This window comes from Diceros bicornis, chromosome 33 (assembly GCF_020826845.1).
Source record: "Diceros bicornis minor isolate mBicDic1 chromosome 33, mDicBic1.mat.cur, whole genome shotgun sequence".
In the NCBI taxonomy this organism is placed as follows: Eukaryota; Metazoa; Chordata; class Mammalia; order Perissodactyla; family Rhinocerotidae; genus Diceros; species Diceros bicornis.
Genome location: NC_080772.1, coordinates 24,516,538 through 24,535,549, shown reverse-complemented (window position 1 = coordinate 24,535,549; position 19,012 = coordinate 24,516,538). Strand labels below are relative to the sequence as shown.

The following is a 19,012-nucleotide window of genomic DNA, read 5'->3' as shown; positions in this document are numbered from 1 at the left end:
ATCCATTATGATGAAATAAATTGATTCTTGATAACTGACCCTACCTGGCCTATTATATCTAAGATGTACCAAAAATGGGATCCTGATGAATTTCAAGATTAAACCATGTGGTCACACATAAAATCTGGATTTTTTCAACCCTTTTTTTTGGGAGGAAAGGTTATCGGGGGAGAAACTAAGACATACGGAACAATTGCTATATGTGAAACACGGGTGGGCACTTTAGAATATTTTGTCACATTTAATTTACAAAACAACTCCGTTAACAACCATGTTAACTTACCATCTGCATGGTAAGGAATTCTCCAATTGTATCCACATCAGCCCATTTTCTTCTTCAGCAACAGGCCCAGACCTACCTATAGTTCTGTCTCCCCAACATCTACTCTGCCTCTAGTCCTATCCACTTATGATCCTGGTACCAACTCCAGACCTAACCTCACCCCCAACACAAAGCACACTACACAAGCCAGAGCCAGTTAGCGAGGGCCATGAGAGTGGCACTACTACACTGTGATTTTACATAATACAACATGTTTATAAGTAAGCAGTGTCATGTAAGTATTGCCTACCCTTTGGGACTGCTGGGAAAGCATTTTGTAAATTGTAAAAACCAATATAAATATGTAATTATTTCCATCAAAAGGTCCTTTAAATAACTGTTGTAAATATCAGCCATTATTGATAAACTGAATCAGGCTTGCCTATTACAATGTAAAATGAATTATGGGGACAAGGGAGAAAGAATTGTAGCTATAAATCATATATTCCCTTATATAAATAAGTGCTGAAATCAAGTTCAAATAAGAGGTTTCAAATATCATAATTGCCAGTAAAAAACCGAGTGTTTATGATAGTAAGAGTCACTACAAAATTATAACAGAGTCAAATTTAAAGTGAAATCTCCAAAACAGAGTCCACAAGGTGTAGTTCCCAACAGCAGCATCAGAATCACCTGGCAGCTTATTAGAAATGTAAACTCCAGGACCCCTCACCATCCTATTGAATTGGAAACTCATGTTGGGCAAGGGGACTCAACATTCTGTTTTTTAACAAGTTCTTTATCAATTCTGAAGCAGGTTAAAGATTGAGAACCACTGCTCTAAGAAGATAGGGACTCGGTTTCCTTCACTTGCTTTGGACATGTTTGTGTGTAGATGTACATGCCAGATGCACATGGGCAAACTCTCAAAAACAAGCAACAGCTCCCGTCTGTTTCTTCTCATTGTCTTACCTTTAGATGTAGACTGAAATACTTCCAATATAAGATAAAAACACATATTTACCAAGGGTTTTTCCTGCTGCAATTCTTGTCAAAAACTGACATATGTATATAGTTCTCAACTGATAAGCTGTTAAACTGGACAGTCCATGAATAATAGCTGAAAAAGAAAAAAGTGAATATTATTTAGAAAACAAAAAAAAACAACTTGACCCAGCAGTGCCTTTGTGTGGTTTGCTGAGGAATAGGTTACAAACCTCATGCAAAAATTATCATAAATTTAGAGCTGTATGCTTTTATTTATAGACAATTTTTAAAAATCAGAACAAAAAACAATAGAAATGAACACTTTTCTTGCAAAATAAAACTGTTTTGCATGCAGAATAATAAATATTTAAAACTATTTTCACAGGCATTCTATACTAATAAAAAGGGAGATTTAGATCCAAATTGTAAAATTTGTCAAATCATTAGCTAAAAGCTTATTTTATAACTTAAAATTCCTAATATTATAGAAAATATTTTATATTATTTCTGTCAACATTTCAGTTAAGTGAGAGCCTGTTTGGTTTACAAAGTTTTATTTTAAAAACATATTAATTAATAATAATCTCCCAAATATCTGAATGCCCACGCAGATGTTATGCTAGGCAGTGGGTACATACAATGGTGAGTAAACCATCATCTTGGACCTGAGTGAGTTTATTACCATGTAGCAATGTAAGACAATGATCGAACAACTAAAGTAAAAATGTGGAACTAGCATAATTTAATGCCAGTCGGAGGGAGGAGATATCAGGGAAGGCTTCTCTGAGAAGATAATGTTTAAAGTAAGACCTGAAGGTTAGGATTATACTTTACCCAGGGCTTGGTTAGTGTATATAAAAAGGTTAAATTAACTAGCAAACCAAAAATCAGTTGGGCAGCCACTAAGCAGATAAGACAAATAAATATATTGTTTTGTATTTATTTCCTCAATTCTCTGATGCCATAATCTTATGCCATACTACAGATTATCTGGACCAAATATAGCCGTAATATGATTAAATAGGATTCAAAGAGAGCACAAAAGTTATATAAAATTTAAACACAATTCATACAATATTTACTGAACACCTACAGCTAGCCAATGTTAGCGACTGATGACTGAATGATAAAAGCCAGTCCCTGCCCCCGTGAGGGCTTTAGTCTGAGAAGACAAATTAAACAAAAAGTTATGCAAGTGACTAATTTAAATTTTAATGAGTGCCACAAAGGGTAAGTATGTTATAGGAGCAAAACAAAAGAAAGACCCAATCTATTCTGGGGAAGAGGTCAGACCCCTTCTGTCTGCACTTCCTTCCATATTCAATTTAGTCTACTCTGCAATAACTACAGATACCTTGCCCTTCTGTTCTTTGTACCTGCTAGGCAAAAAACAATGAAAAACTACCCTGGCTGAACTGGCTATCTGTTTAACCAAACACTGCTGACAGAAACACCCATTAGGGAAGATCTAACGACCAGCAACAACAGAAACCACATTAAGCACTTATTATGATTCCAGGCACTATTCTAAGCACTTTACACCGGCAGTTTCCACCGAGGGTGCTTTTGTTCCCTACAGGACATGTGGCAATGTCTGCAGACATTTTTGATTGTCATGAGTGGGAGGAGGTGCTCGTGGCACCTAGTGGTTAACGTCAGGGATGCGGCTAAACATCCTACAAAGCACAGGAGAACTACCTCCACCCCCTCCACCCTGACGCTTACGCAGAACAAAGAATTACGTGGTGCAAAACGTCAACAGTGCTGAGGCTGAGAAACCTTGCTTTATACATATCAGTTCATTTGCTTCTCTCAACAGCCCTATGGGGTAGACACTACTATTATCACCATTTTACAGATGAGGAAATTGAGGTGCCAAGAGGATGAGGAGCTTGATTCAGTTCTTACACTATAAAGCAGCAGAGCCAGGAACCAGACTCAGACAATTTTCTCCAGAGCCCATGCTCTTAATCACTATCCTACACTGCTTCCCACGCAGGAGATAGGTTAAGAGTACCAGTCTGAAAAAGCTTTATCTGAGATACGTGAGGTGTGAGAACAATTCTGATTTGGAATAAAAGAGCTAAGAATTTTCTAGAAAGCATCAAGAGTTGTACATTTTTACAATATTAAAAAGTGTAGTAAATGGAATTCTATAAAAGAGATAAAAGGGAGTTTTTCAGTCAAAAACGGGAATATAGAGACAACACGATGTTCACAATTTGCATGTCTGTCAGTGATTAAAGTGCTATTTGAAAAACAGTTCACTCTCTCTGGTTTCTGTCCTTAACCTTAAAATAATGGCAGTGGCCTAGATTACTCCTTGGGTCTTGAGCTACAACCCTGAAAGAGATCTTTTTCTTTTTCAAAGAAACTTTATTTTTCAGAACATTTTTAAATTTATGGAATTAATGTGAAGATAGAGGTCCCATATACCCTCCACCTAGTTTCCCCTATTATTAACATCTTACATTAGTATAGTATGTTACATTAGTGAACCAATATTGATACATTACTAACTAAAGTCCATGCTTTATTCAGATCTCCTTAGTCTGTACATAATGTCCTTTTTCTGCTGCAGGATCCCATCCAGGCCACCACATTACATTTAGTCATCCTGTCTCTTTAGGAGTCTCTTGGCTATGACAGTTTCTCAGACTTTCCTTCCTTTTGATGACCTTGACAGTTTTGAGTATTTTGTAGAATGTACTTCTACTGGGATTTGTCTGATTTTTTCCTGACGATTAGACTGGAGTTAGGAGTTTTAGGAGGAAGGTCACAGAGGTCAAGTTCCATTTCCCATCACATCTTATCAAGTGCAAGTACTATCAACTATCACTGTTGATGTTGCCCTTGATTCCTAGGTGAGGAATCCATCAGGTTTCTCTACTGTGAAGGTACTCGTTCCCTCCTTTCCATACTGTACTTTCAGAAGAAAGTCACCACGCGCAGCCCACACTTGAGCAGTGGGGAGCTATGCTCCACCTCCTTGAGGACAAAGTAGCTACACGAATTATTTGGAATTCTTCCGCATGGGAGATTTGTCTCTTCCTCTATTTATTCCATCATTTATTTACATCCGTACGGACCCATGGGTATTTATTTTATACTTTGGGTTATAATCCAATACTAACTGTTTTCTTGCTCGAGTTGTTTGAGCTTTGGCCATTGGGAGCTCTTGCAGTCAGCTCCTGTGTCCCTTTGTACTCCCAGTATTGTGGGGTTTTGTTTGTTTGGAGGTTTTGTTTTGCTCTGCAAACAGGAAGGAAGCACTTCCTTCCTTTCTGGCACAAGATGTTCCAGGTTCATCTTGTATGTTTCCTGTCCCTGTCCTAGACACAGGCCATTTCTCCAAAGAACTCTGGTTCCTGTATTGGAGAACAGTATTAGAAGCCAAGACTCGAGCGCTAGGTGTACTCGTTGTTACCAGGGTTACACTACTTCTATGCCCTTTAATCTGCCAGAACAAGGAAATATATGAGTATACTAACCTGTGTCTACATATGTATAGCTATATGCATGTATATTTCTATATGTAACCATTTATACCTATATTAAGCTAAACAGGAGTTCACAATAAGGTTTCCAGTTCAAATTCATTACCACATAGATAATTCTAGCCTCCACACGAAAGAGGACTTTTTAATAATTCTAATTACAGTGAACTGCCTTCATTTCAGGATTTAATTTTCTAATTAATGTTAATTAACCATGGCTCTGGTGTTATCTGCAATACAGTTAGAGGAAAGGTTCTTGAAGTGGAAGATACTGCATGGGTCTGGAATACCTCTTGTAACCTATCAATTCTTTAGGTTGCTTAACTAGTTCACTCTAAGATTACCTGCCTAACTCATGGGATTACCTGAAGATGAAATGTGTCAATATGGTTTTCTCAAGTATAAAATTTTCTATTAAACACTATCTTGGGGCTGCATGCAGCTGCAGTAAGTTGCGTGCCAACTCTGAAATAAACACGAGCATCCTTCTGTTATCATCCAGAACGGCGGGCTCGTGTTCTCCACGGGTCTGTGTCTTTGTCCATCATTTGCAGGCCTTCTCATCCCGGCCGCAGATTTCACTGACAGTTGCTTCTCCTCTGAAGCCTATACCGAGCAGGCAGGCCAAACGAGGCTTAAATACGTGGCTCACAAATTAACAGCAAACACTGATGCCTAGGTCACCGGGAGGCCATAGTGACTACTGAATAAATGCCGTTACAGGAATACTGAGTCAGAGGAAATTAACAAATACAAGCGCCAAAGGAGACAAAACGAATTGGGCGCTGCGTTAGGCGCAGTGTCGTACATTTTAACTCAGTGAATCCTGTATCAACTCTAACTGGGGGTCTTATTCTCATTTCACCGACGAGAAAACCTGAGGAGCTGGTAACAGGCGGACGCGGGATTCGAGCCCACGTCCAACTCGGAGCCTCGGTCCCTCCGCTCCTCCGCCGCCGCGGCCCGCGCCCCCGGAGCAGCCCCGCACTCACCCTCGGCGCTGTCGCGGGTCCGGTGGAAGTCCTCGGAGCGGCCGTCGCGGAAGGCCCGGCACAGAGAGAGGCAGAGGAAGTCGAGCATCCAGCCGGCCGCCACCGCCTCGGCCTCGGCCGCCAGGCCGGCGTCCTCCTCTTCCTCGGGGGCCCCCACCTGCACCTGGCACTCCAACAGCTCCTGGCACTCGAACTGCTCCTGATCGTCCCTCGCCGTAGCCGCCCCCTGCTCCTCCGGGGGGTCCGCATCCTCCCCGTCCGCACGGCCCCGCGGGCTCGAAGCGGCTGAGGTCGCGTCCTCCGCCATATTAAATCGCTCGCGCGGGTCCTGCTGTTTGGGACGCCGAGCGACGATTGGCTCGCGCGGGGGGGCGCGGGGCGGCGCCGCGGAGGGCCTCTTCCGGCGGCGGGAAACCACCAATCACACCCCCAGGATGGGCGAGCGGGCTCGAGTCTGGCTTCTGATTGGCCGAGACCTGCTCCCGCCTCTAGAAGTTGAATTCCCCGCCACCCTGGGGCCGGGCTCTGTTGGTAAACCGGACAACTCCAGGCTGGGCTGGGAGAGAGCTTAAGAGGCGAGGGGGTGCTTTATCCTCCTGCTAAAATGCAACGTTGACTATTAGGACGACACGGTTAGTTAAAATGGAAAGGCATTTTACCCTCAGTGTACTTCAAAAAGAGATAGGTGATAGAACTTGTCACCAGGCATAACACTTAGGACCCTGGTATTCACCTAACAGTTACTAGGCGATCACGAACCAAAACTGTTCCAACGGACTTACAGCCGTGCTTCTCCAACCTTAACGTGCATCAGAATCAGCCTAGGGGCTTGTTAAAACACAAGTTGCTGGGCTCCACCCCCAGAGTTTCTGTTCTGCAGGTCTGGATTGGGTTCCTTGAATTTGCAAGTCTAACAAGTTCCCGGGTGATGCTGAGGCTGCTTGTCTGGGGATCGCATTTTGAGAATCACTGCTCTAGAAGGAGTATACTACTGTGGAAATGAATGTCAATCAGGGTCTGAAATAGACTATAGAATGCAGCCTGCACAACAATAAGTGAATGTTTATTTTGAACTTTGAAACTTACTTTAGAACATAAGAGGGGATTCTCAGGAAGAGGGGGTTTGGTTATGTTCTGCTTCTCTATGTGGGTGATAGTTATATCAGTGTATTCACTTTATGAAAATTCATTGAACATGATTTATGCACTTTTCAATATGTGTGTCATAATTGAATAAAGAGTTTACTTTAGGGCCGGCCCCATGGCTTAGTGGTTAAGTGCGTGCGCTCTGCTGCTGGTGGCCCGGGTTCGGATCCCGGGCGCGCACCGATGCACGGCTTCTCCGGCCATGCTGAGGCTGCGTCCCACATACAGCAACTAGAGGCTGCGTCCCACATACAGCAACTAGAAGGATGTGCAGCTATGACATACAACTATCTACTGGGGCTTTGGGGGAAAAATAAATAAATAAAATTTTAAAAAAGTTTACTTTAAAAACCTTTCAGTTTATAACACATCCAACATTATCAAAGCCTTTATGTGTTTTAGTTTTACACATTTATTATTGCCTTAAGGCCGTAGGTTAAATGTTGAATCATTAAAGCACTATATTATAGCTATTAAGAATGCCTAGGTTGGAATGTCCCCTACCAGTTACTCACAGGCTGTGTGATCTTGAATAAATTATGCCTCAGTTTTCTGTATGTTGGGCATAATCATAATACACTCATCATGGAATCGTTGGGAATATTAAAGGACTTGATAAATGTAAAGAGTTTAGAAGGAAGCCAGGTACATAGTAGTGCTCAATTAATATTAGCTGGAAAAACAAGATATTTGTACTACCTGGAAAGAGGGCGATGAGTGAGAACGGATCGCTCCTTCAGGCTCTAATGGTCCCATTGAAAGTAAGTCCTGTATGCAAACAATACAAGGGAATAGGGTCTAAGGAAATAAGGGGTAAGGTACATTATGAACATAGCCAACAAACCCCAGGTTTCCAAACTGAAACTTTTTTTTGTCATGCAAGGCTCTCAAATGAGGCTTGCTTCTTCCTCCTTTCCTCCAAGTCTCCTCGTCTCCCCAGCCGGGAGTTAAGGCTTATTCTTAGGTGTATCAACCAATTTATTCAAAGCCACAAAGTAAACATAGCATATTTTCCTATGGCATCAATCTACTGAAAGATTCAGGGAAGTGAAACATTGTTATATGTAAAGCAATGATGTATAATGAAGTGGAATGAAAATTAGAATTTAATCATAATCATCAACAAAAGTTTAGTTTCGGGCTACTTCCAGCTACATACTGCATTCTTTGTCCTCTCCCTTACTGGTATTTCACTGAAGGAAAATTAAGAAGCACTGGCTTAATAGGGTGGGCCAAAAAGTTATTTTAAAATCCTATCCCAGCAGAAAGTCAATAAGACAGAGTCTTACCGGGTTGTGGGCAAGAAAACAGGCCTGGAGGAGGAGCTCTCTCATAAAAGAAAAAAATTAATTTTTTAAACCTGCCCCTCAGGATGGATGGTAGATTTATTCTTCTGAAATAATATTTTGACATTGCTATGATCAGAAAACTCAACTGTGATAAATATAAAATAGCTACAATAAAACTTATAATACAGAAAATCCCAATAACACTTTAGCCATATATATTTTAATTTAATTGTATGATAGATACAACAAACACATGGCATTTCGGTAGAACATATGTAATTAGTAAAACTTGTGAGATGGGGAAATTTTTGGCAGGAAGGTTTATAATGTATCATTCCCTTCATGACTGCTTTAAAGGAGATGTAGGAGTTTAAGGTGAAGGAAGGGGTGGATGGGGAGAGAGAATCTTAGATCCTAGTAGTTCAAGATAAAGGGAAGGATAGGTGGGGAGAGAGAATCTTGTGTTTGATGCTTTTAAAGTCAACCCTTCGGTAAAATTAGTATATTATATTTCTTGCAAACTTGAGTTTGTGGACTGAGATCCATAATTGCTACAGTTATCTTTAGTTAAAGGGCTGTTAAGAGGGGAGAGATTTGATTTGTTTTGTGATGATTCTTAAGAGCACACATGAAACCAAAGACAGAAGTTTGGAAAATGCAAATTTGACTTCATATCACATGTGCTCTCTAACCATTAGAGCTTTCCCCCAATGAAGTATTGCCAGGTACTGATTTCTCACCACTAGAATCATTGATATAACCGCTGGATGACCGCTGGCCAGAGATACTGTGGAAAGATTCTGCTATGGACTGAATTGTGTCTGCCCTCCCCAAATTCATATGTTGAAGCCCTGACCCTCAATGTGACTGTCCTGGGAGATAGGGCCTGTAAGGAGGTAATGAAGGTTAAATAAGCTCATACGGGTGAGACCCTGACCCAATTGGATTAGTGTCCTTAGAAGAAGAGACACCAGAAAGCTCGGTGTCTACACCCTCTCCCTCCCCAGCCATGTGAGGACACAGTGAGAAGGTGGCCATCTGTAAGCCAGGAAGTGAGACTTCACCAGCAACCAAATCGGCCAGCGCCTTGATCTTAACTTCCCAGCCTCCAGAACTGTGAGAAAATAAGTTTTTGTTGTTTAAGCCCCCCAGTCTGTGGTATTTTTTATGACAGCCCGAGCTAGCTATACAGATCCCCATAAAGCCTAGATGACATTTTCCATGCTGTTGCAATTCTCAAGAGTGTTTTTGCCTTGGCCTATTTTCTAAGGAACCCTTTGAAACTTATAGTTTCTTAAATTCTTATGTTGACCACGTTGAGTATTTGGCACTAATATAAGCTAATTGTCTCATTATGAATAATATAAATTGTTTTATTTCTGTGCTTATAAATGTTTTAAGATTATCCAAGTTACGTATGCACTTTCGAAACATCCTTTTTTACTGAGTACCTGTTATGTGAACTGTGTTTGGCTAGAACGGTGCATGGTAAACATAAACATGTTATTCCTTTCCGTAAAGAATTATAGTCCAGTTGGGGAGACACACACACACACACTCACACACACACACACAGTACATAAACATCAGACAAATGAGCGATGCTTGTAGTAACCCTAACAGGAGTTTAGCGGAGCAAAAGAGTCTCAGCCAGTGAGATTTTGGTAAGAAGGTCTGAGCATAGATGCTTAGTATTCCTGCAGGCAGGGAGGAAAGGAGAGAGACCTGGGTGCAAACTAATTTCTTTTAAGTAAGTTTTAGAGAGCCTAAAACACTAGTTTTGCTGTTCTCACAAATAGTTCTCAACCTAGGCTGTGCATCCCATTTACTCAGTTGGCTAAGGTAGACTTCATATTCGCTAAATCAGAATTTCTAGGGACGAGGCTTGAGCATTTGTGTTTTTCAAAATTTCTCCAGGTGATACCAGTACAGAACAGGGTTGATAGCTACTGAACTGCACAAATAAAATGACATTAGGTAAGTGGCAAATTTCCACTCCACTTTAGGTAGTGGACACAATATATGATGCTGGTAAGGAAGCACATGCTTACTTATGAAGACTTCTTCCCTTTTCAGAGTCAATAAATTAATACCGAGGAACATTTAGAACTAAAGTGAAACAGGTTTCAGGAAGTGAAACATTATTTTAGACAATTATAACCCTTTAGAGCTTTAAAAATATTTCAGAGAAGATCTTTGTAGCCCCGTGAGATTTTTTAGAAGGTATTTCATGCATTATAGGATGAGCGTGTGATGGACAGAATGCAAGCATCTGAGTGGTGCTGGCTTATTGCTGTAAGGAAATGCAGTTAGATGAACGCTGGAGTCCAGGATTGACTCTCCATGATCATTTTATTTTATTGCTTTATTTATTTATTTTATTTTTTTGTGTGTGTGAGGAGATCAGCCCTGTGATAACATCCGCCAATCAATCCTCCTCTTTTTTTTGCCGAGGAAGACGGCCCTGGGCTAACATCCGTGCCCATCCTCCTCCACTTTATATGGGACGCCGCCACAGCATGGCCCGCCAAAGCAGTGCGTCGGTGCGTGCCCGGGATCCGAACCAGCGAACCCCGGGCCGCCGCAGCGGAGCGCGCGCACCCAACCGCTTGCGCCACCAGGCCGGCCCCTATTGCTTTATTTTAAAAAAGCAAGCCTTCTGGTGTGTGCCTTTAACAAGTTACTGATTAGCCAATATTTTTAATAAAATGCATCTGCCAAAAGTGACAGCGATAACAACATTGTGTGGGAGTAAAAGAATATGACTGCAAACAGCTGGGGATCCAGAGGGAGAACCCTGTTTCCACCTGTTTCCCCCTGGAAATAAACCGACTCTGGATAAAACAATGTATCTGGGTGATGTTTTCTACCTCTGGATAGAAAAATAAGGGGAAATCGCTTGATCACGAGAGCACTAAAATAAATTCTACAAACAGCCTCTATTTACAAAAGCAGTGCATGAGACACAGGTGCCATTTTTAATTTTTCTAGGAGACACATTTAAAAAAAGAAAAAGGTGAAATTAATTTTAATATCATAGTTTATTTAACCCAATATATCCAAAATATCATTTCAACATGTAATCAATATAAAAAATCGTTGTGATATTTTACATGTTTAAAATTTCTTTGCAATCCTGTGTATATTTTACATGTACACACCTCTCAATTTGGAGTAGCCACATTTCAAGTGCTCAAATAGCTAAACATGGCTAGTAGCTACTGTATAGGATAGCACAGTACCATGCACTTAGGATTTCAGGCTCTGGAGTCAGAGAGATCTAGATTTGAATTCTTTCTCCACCAACTTCTAACTCTTTACCTTTGAGGAAATTGATTAATTCCTTAACTTAAGTTGATTAACACTGTGAAATTAATAAAAGAAACCTCAATTAAATTGGAGTTGGGAAGGCCTGTAGGGGGAGCTCTCGTGCCCTATCATAGGTGTCAATTACTCCAAACAGGAAGAGACAGTGGGCTTGAATCTGGGACAGGAAGGTGTTTTCTACTTTACTACCCAGGGGGAGGAAGGAAGATTTCTCTCCCTGCCAGGCAACAGCCCAGCCAATGAGAGACTGTAGCAACCCAACCAATGAAAAGCCTCTATACTCTGGACTCACAGTTTCCTCCCATGGACTCTCTGTTTATTACAGCCCCTCCCAACTCCCTCTTTTTCTCTGTAAAAGCAAGCTCCCCTCCTTTGTTCTGTGGATTTGCTTATGCTCTGCCATAGCCTGCATATCCTGAATTGTAATTCCTTTTGGTTGTTGTGGAATAAACTTGTTTTGAGGGTAAAACAACTGGCCTACTTACTTTTAAGTTGAAAATGCTTAACTCCTATGTTCTCATTTGTAAGGCAAGAATGATAACACATGCTTTATAGAGTTGCTTGATGGATTAAGGCTCAATAAATAGTTTTTTGTTGTTGATAGTCTATCCCAGTGTTATCTTTCCACTGTGCCAAGCGAAAGGAAGACGTGTCTGAATATTTGCGTTCAATCTACCTCCTTCACTGAGTAGGTTTGTGTGAACTTGGGCGTGATTCTTGACCTCTCTATGCCTCTTTCTTTATCTGTCTTATAGTAAATAATGGCACTGTAGGGGAGGAAAAAGTTTGCCTCAACCCTCTTAGGGTCCCTGGCTATGGCTGAAAATTAAACTGACAAAGATTAACAGGAGAAAAGTATACAGACTTTATTGAATTTTTACATGTACATGGGGGCCCTCACAAGAGAATGAAGACCCAAAGAATTGACTAGAAAGCTTTATACCTTTGAGACAAAGAAACAATAAATTTGTGATGAATTGACAAGACAAAGGGGTTTGGGCTAGAGGTAGTAAATCATGAAGAAGTAACTAGGAAGATAAGGGTTAGTTTAACAACGTTTGTTTGTACAGATTTCTCGGCCCCAAATTCCTTGTCTCTGGTGATAAGAATGTTTTCCCTCCTCCTGGTACAGGGGAGGTACCTTTCGCATAGGAGTTTTATGACCTGTTTCAGGGAAGAAAGGTAGTGGATCTGGAGGCGAGGAGGTCAGAGTGACTTTTTGCTTCTGCCATTTTTTAAAAAATTCCTTCAGCTTAAGTTATTTAATATGCCAAGGTGCCACATATTAGGGTAGTGTGTCCTGACCCCATCAGTACTAAACTCAGAGAGCTGACGTCAGGGTTAAATGGGATAATATATGTAGAAAGGCTCCACAAACCCTCAAAAACCATTGCCCAGAGTGGCGCTAGAGACACGATTGTGTTGACACAATTCGTGATTTAAAATTTTGGGATTGTGGTGGTAGTTACAAGATTGTATAAGAACTCATAGAGTTGTAAACCTAAAATTATTGGATTTTACTGCTTGTAAATTACTCTTAATAAACTTTATTTTTAAAAAAACAATGTGGGAAATTCCTGGTTTTAAAAAAGTAGCAGTTTTCTTTTCCATGGACTTCTCAGAGCCATATACTAATCATACAGTAATGTGGATCCTGAATTTCTGAGTGAAACATAACATACAACATGTCCCATAATTGATCATTGCATTCATTTTTCACAGGGCGTCCTATGCAGTCATGCGCTGCATGACAACCTTTCTGTCGAAGACAGAACGCATATATAATGGTGGTCGCATAAGATAGTACCATATAGCCTAGGTGTGTAGTAGGCTGTACCATCCAGGTTCCTCTAAGTACACTCCGTGATGTTCTCTTAACAATGAAATCGCCTAAAGACACATTTCTCAGAACGTATCCCCATCGTTAAGCGACGCATGACTGTATAATTATTGTACCAACAAACGCACTTTGGGAAATGCTGCTGTAAACTGCTATATAAATATATGCAGATACCAGCTATTAAGATTATTCCATGATATCTGAGGGTTATAGAAAACTCAGCATCAATTGACCCAATTGAGCATGCCTTCCTCCTGGGTGATTTTCTTTATTTGCCTTACAGGATACCATCCTCACTAGCCGCTTCTCAGTATTCCTTGCTGGCCATTCTGCCTCTTGCTAAACTCTAAATGTTGGACTGTCCTCATCCTCAGCCTATGAACCTCCTCTCAGTTCTCACTGTATTCATTCTCTACTTGATCTTGTCTACTCTCATTGTTTAAAATCATCTAGATCCTGTTGAGACCCAAACGTAAATCTCCCTTCCTAACATTTCTGCTGAGCTACCCCGCGTCTTGCATTATTATGTATCTAAATTTCACAAGTCCAAACATAACCCCCACCCTGTCAAACTAGACCCACCCCTCATCTTCCCTCAGTAAATGGCAACTCCGTCCACTTAGCCAATTAATTGGACTAGAAACACAGGTTTCATCTTGATTCCTTTCTGTACCTCACACATCACATCTAGTTGCTCCATAGCTTTGGTCAGCTCTACCTTCAGAATAGATGCAGAACCTGGCTACTAACCATCATCTTCATCTCCACCCTCAGCCAAGTGACCCTCATCTCTCATTGGGACCACACAGTAGCCTCCCAATGGATCTCTTTGCTTCCACACACGGCCCACCACAGTCTATTTTCTATACAGTGCTCTGAATGACCTTCCTAAAATGTAAATCGAAATTTGTCATTCACCTGCTCAAGACCTACGATGATTTGTGATCACTCTTAGAATAAAATCCAAACTCGTTACTAAGGCCTAAAATGCATTACGTGATCTTGCCCCTACGTATGTTTCTCACCATAGCTCTTAACAACTCTGCCTATTACTCACTCTACTGTAGCCATTCTGGCCATCTTGCTATTCCTCACATAGGCCAAGCTTACTCCTGCATCAGGGCCTTTGCACTTGCTGTTCCCTCTGACTTGACTGTTCTCTCCAATAATTGCATAGATCTCTTGCCAACCCATCTCATTCAAATGCCACCTTCCTTCAGAGAAGCTTTCTTCAACCACCCTCTCTAAATATCTCCCAGCTGTGATACTTTACATAGCATGTTATCACTCCGTGACAGTATTTATATTTTAGTTTCCTCTTTAATTGTCAGTTTCTTTCATTAAAAAGTAAGATCCATGAGGAAAGGCATTTTGTCTGTCTTGTCCACTACTAGAAAAATGCCTGTCACGTAGTAGGCATTCAATCAATGTTCATTGAGTGAATGTATGTTACATTTTTCTTAGACATGGCTAGAAGAAAATTGATAACTCAGAAGAATAGAAAACATTCTCACCAGTGAAATTCTTTATAGAATTTGAAAACTTCAGCTGTTAAGTACTAAATAGTACTCCAAGATTTCTGTGTCTATTCATAAAAAACAGACCTTTCCGTTTCTGTCTTTGACCTCTTTCTCTATGGGAGGTCAGACCAAATCCCTTCAGCCGGATACTAATGACCATAATGATAATGATCATATCAACCACACCTAACATTTATTTCATGTTTAATGGGTGCCAGGAACTTTCCTAAGTGCATTATATGCATTATCACATTTAATCTTCATAGCAAGTTTATTAGGTAGATACTATTATGATTCTATAGTTTTATAGAGATTGAACCTGCAGCGCAGAGTGGGTTGTTAACTCACTCAGGGCTGGTAAATGAGTTAGCTAGTTAGAAAGTTAGGGACCCAGGATCTGAAACCAGGTGCTCTGACTCTATGCTAGTCCCTCTTCTCTCTGGAAGGCCTGCCCAGGGGAACAGACACCACCCAGGGTTCATTTTCCTTGTCGCTATTCCTTAGGCCTGGAGGTCCACCTCCTCCCTCTCTCTGCTGGAGAATTAAAACCAAAAGCTCCCGTGCATCTCAGCTTTTGCAAAGAAGTGCATAGCTCTGTGATGGCTGTGCTGCCGGATCCTCCCGTTTAATGACTCAGAATGTCACAGCACATTAAATTATTCTTCCTCACAACAAGACTATTTCAAATGGAAAAGGATAATATTTTCCCTTGTTTAAAAGAAGGTTCACTGCTCCAGAGAAATAATTTTTTACTTGTCTCAGGTCCTAGTTGTCGGAGTCAGGAACAAATCTTAGTTTTTCTCATGTCAAGGGACCATGAGGTTTTGGTTTTGCATGGAAGAGGATGCTCCTCAATTTCTAGTGAGTGAAATCTGTGAATAGAGAGGAGAGAGCATCCTTTGGGGTCTGGCTGGGAGTCTCAGAAAGGCACAAGAAGGGGAGATTTGTAGAGTTCAAGTGCGTCAGTAGGCGATGGACTTAAAGGGGTGCTACATGCGGGTCTTAGAATTCCTTATAAGCCTTGTCTATGCATCATGGCTCAGAGCAGACAGTCAGGCTGGGTTTGCCTCCTGACTCTGCTGCCCATTAGCGGTGTGACCTAACGCAAGTAGATAACCTCTTCACGCCTTGGTTTCTTTCTTTGTAAAATGGAGGTCACTATAAAAGTTGTCTCATAGAGTTGCTGTGAGGATTAAATGACATAAAACAAAGAAATCACTTAAAATAGCATCTGGCATATTACAAGTGCTCAATGATATCAGCTCCTACTGGTTTTCTCCTTTGTTCTGGTTTTCAAATATTTTTGTGCAGAATTCCTTTGGCAACTTTATCTTACCTACCTCTATTATGTAGAATCATGTTTTCCCCATCAATTTAATCTCAGAGTTTTGATTTTTTTCCCCAAGGGAGGGAGGCATGATCTCAATAATATGCCATTTCAACCAGCAGAAATGTGTAAGTTTCAGAAATACTTATATATGTATATACATATATACAATTCCAGTTATATAAAAATTTAAAACTTGCAACACAATACCCTGTCTTATGTATGAATACATTCATACGAAGGAGAAGTATGAAAATATTCATGAGAAAGATGAACACCAAGTAGTGCCCTCTTGAGAGGGGAGGAGAGAGGGGGACATAAGGGGCTGCACATGGATATAATTATCTTACTAAAAAAAGATCTGAGATAAATACGGCAAAATGTTAAGCTTTGATAAAGTTGGGTGGCAGGTATGTGTTTATTATATTATTCTGTGTCCTTCATAAGTTTGAAATATTTCACAAAATATTTTTTAAAATAAAAATATCCAAAGAACAATTTGGCCTTAACAATTTTAAATTACAGATTTGACCAGCGTTGCCTTTTCAAATTAACCAATTCCTTGACTAAAACAGACTAAATTGGCTACTGATTTTGTCAGCCCTGGTGATATATTTATTCTTCCCAGTAGAGGTCGCTATGTAATGAAATATTTGGTTAAAAAACTGAATACATGGTATAATTTCCCCCATGCAAAGATTTTCAATCGTTTTTTTAAAAAAGTATCTACGGAATTTTCTTACTAGCTCACTTGTAAGTCCAATATGCAAGAGCGCTAAAAACAATGTGAGATGGGGGCCAGAGATCGAAGAAGCTGGTTTGAAAGCTACTGCAGAGACACAAGAACATTCATGAATGTGGCTTACTATGTTTGCTCTTGCGGCTTTAGGAACCTCTTCTGATTTCAAAATCTAAGATTCCTCCCTCTGCTCTCCACAGAGCACCAGTGTGGTTCCTGTTGGAATTGGTACCTGAGAATCAGGAAGCCAAGGAGCTCAATCAGAGGGTCCTCAGGAAGGTGGAAGAGGCCAGGGTGGCACCCAAGGACACACACGCACACACACACCCCCCTCATTGTTAGGTTGCAGCACTAGAAGGATCCTTTGAACGCTCATGCTACATCAGGACTGCTTTTTTTCACCTGTGACGAAACTCTTTTCTATCATGGATAGTTTCTCTCTCTCCTTGAATCATTTAGTATGCTTTTGGTTGACAACAACAGACAACCCAAGTTAAAATAGCTTAAATCACAAGAAGAACATATTATGTCGTATAACTAGAAGGCTGTGCGTGGGTCAGTTCCAAGGTAGATCAATCAGCAGCTCGACAACGTCATCGAGGACCCAGGTCCTTCTCATCTCTCCAGGCTGCCTTGCTCAGTGCATTGTTTGGCTCTTTCAGAATAGCTCCTGTCAAGGTGGCAAGAAGGTTGCTGCAGACAACATTGCCAGAGGGAAGAATTCCTCTTGCCTCTTATAGGAGACAGTATTGGTGCTCCCCCCAGATCCCCTTGAACCTTGAATCTTTTTTTTCTTTTTTAACCATTTATATGCCTGTTCCTCCCTTTGGCTTCTAAAGCCCATGACCTGTGGCTCTTAGGAGAACTGCCCTTCGGAGCTGCTTTGCCAGCAAAAGCAGAGAAGTGCTTGGGAATTATCTTCCTCCAGGAAGTCCTTGACCAATAATAACCGGTGGTGCAGGAGTGTGAAGGTCCAGCCTCCTGCCTCTGCGGGAGAGCTCTGTGGTGAATCTCACCTTCCAGAGTTCTCTTGCACGATCAGGCTGATGCCCACATGCTTCGTCCCCTCCCCTTCCCTGTCTTGCTTCCTCCAGTCCCTCACTGGCCACTCCTGGGACTACTTCCATAATAAGTCATTTGCACACAACTCCCCATCTCAGTGCCCCTACTAAACCCTACCTAATGCATATCTTTAATTAGAAAAGAAACTCTCAGCAGACCCTCAGCAAACTTCCCCCACCTCTCATGGATCAGGAACGGTCACGTGCTGATGCCTTAGCTACCTGTGCCTTAAGGGGAATGGGGTGACCAAAACTGACTTAAAGGCCAATCATGCTTTGCTTCTGGAGCTAAGGAGGAGTTGAATCCCCTGAAGCACATGGCTGCGAATACTTGGAGATAAAATAGCAGACTTTGGCCTGTAAGAGAATTGAGGTGGAAGAAGGCAACAAAATCTAGAAGAGCGTGCCGTTACTCTATGTATGAGAGGTAACTATTCTTGCCTAAAAATGCAATAATTTTCCCTTCTCATTGACATAATAGTTTGACTGAGTACAGAATGCACAATTAAAACGTGCTGGAAGATATTGCTCCATTATCTTTTAGCTTCCAGGAATACCATAGAGAGGTCTAATATAATTACAGTTTTTAATCCTTTGTTTGGAAACTATTTTTTTTTTTCCCCAATCTGGAAGCTTTTATTATTTTCCTTTTATTTCTAGTCATCTGAAATTTCATAATACTCTTCCTTGATGTAGTTTTGTATTTATTTATTGTACTGAATCCTTGATGACTACTTTTAATCTGGAAAGTCATGTCCTTTAGTTCTGTCTCGTGTGTCTGATAAATTGTAGTATTTCTGGTAATTTCTTCCTCTTCATTTTTTTCTATTTTCTCTTTCTGGAACTTCTAATAGTCAGAGGATGGCCCTCTGACTAATCATTTAAATTTTAAAAATTCTTTCTCCCCATCAAAATAGTCTCTTTTTGGTTTCACTTTTTGGGTAATAGTCTCAATTTAAATATTTCTTTTGAAATTCTTATTTCTATTAATGAATTTTTTAATATCTAAGAGCTCTATCTTTTCC

The 19,012-nt window shown here is 40.8% G+C and overlaps 1 protein-coding gene across 1 annotated transcript in view; it reads right to left on the bottom strand.

Moving 5' to 3' along the window:
- The window catches only part of TERF1 (telomeric repeat binding factor 1), a 44,138-nt gene extending 38,071 nt beyond the window's left edge, over positions 1-6,067 (bottom strand). The window contains exons 1-2 of the mRNA XM_058528877.1: positions 5,739-6,067; positions 1,287-1,382 (exon numbers count right to left, since the gene is read on the bottom strand). Coding sequence (XP_058384860.1) covers positions 1,287-1,382; positions 5,739-6,045 — 403 coding nt within the window. The 5' untranslated portion in view covers positions 6,046-6,067. The remainder of the gene's footprint in view (positions 1-1,286; positions 1,383-5,738) is intronic.
- Between the last annotated feature and the right edge of the window lie 12,945 nt (positions 6,068-19,012).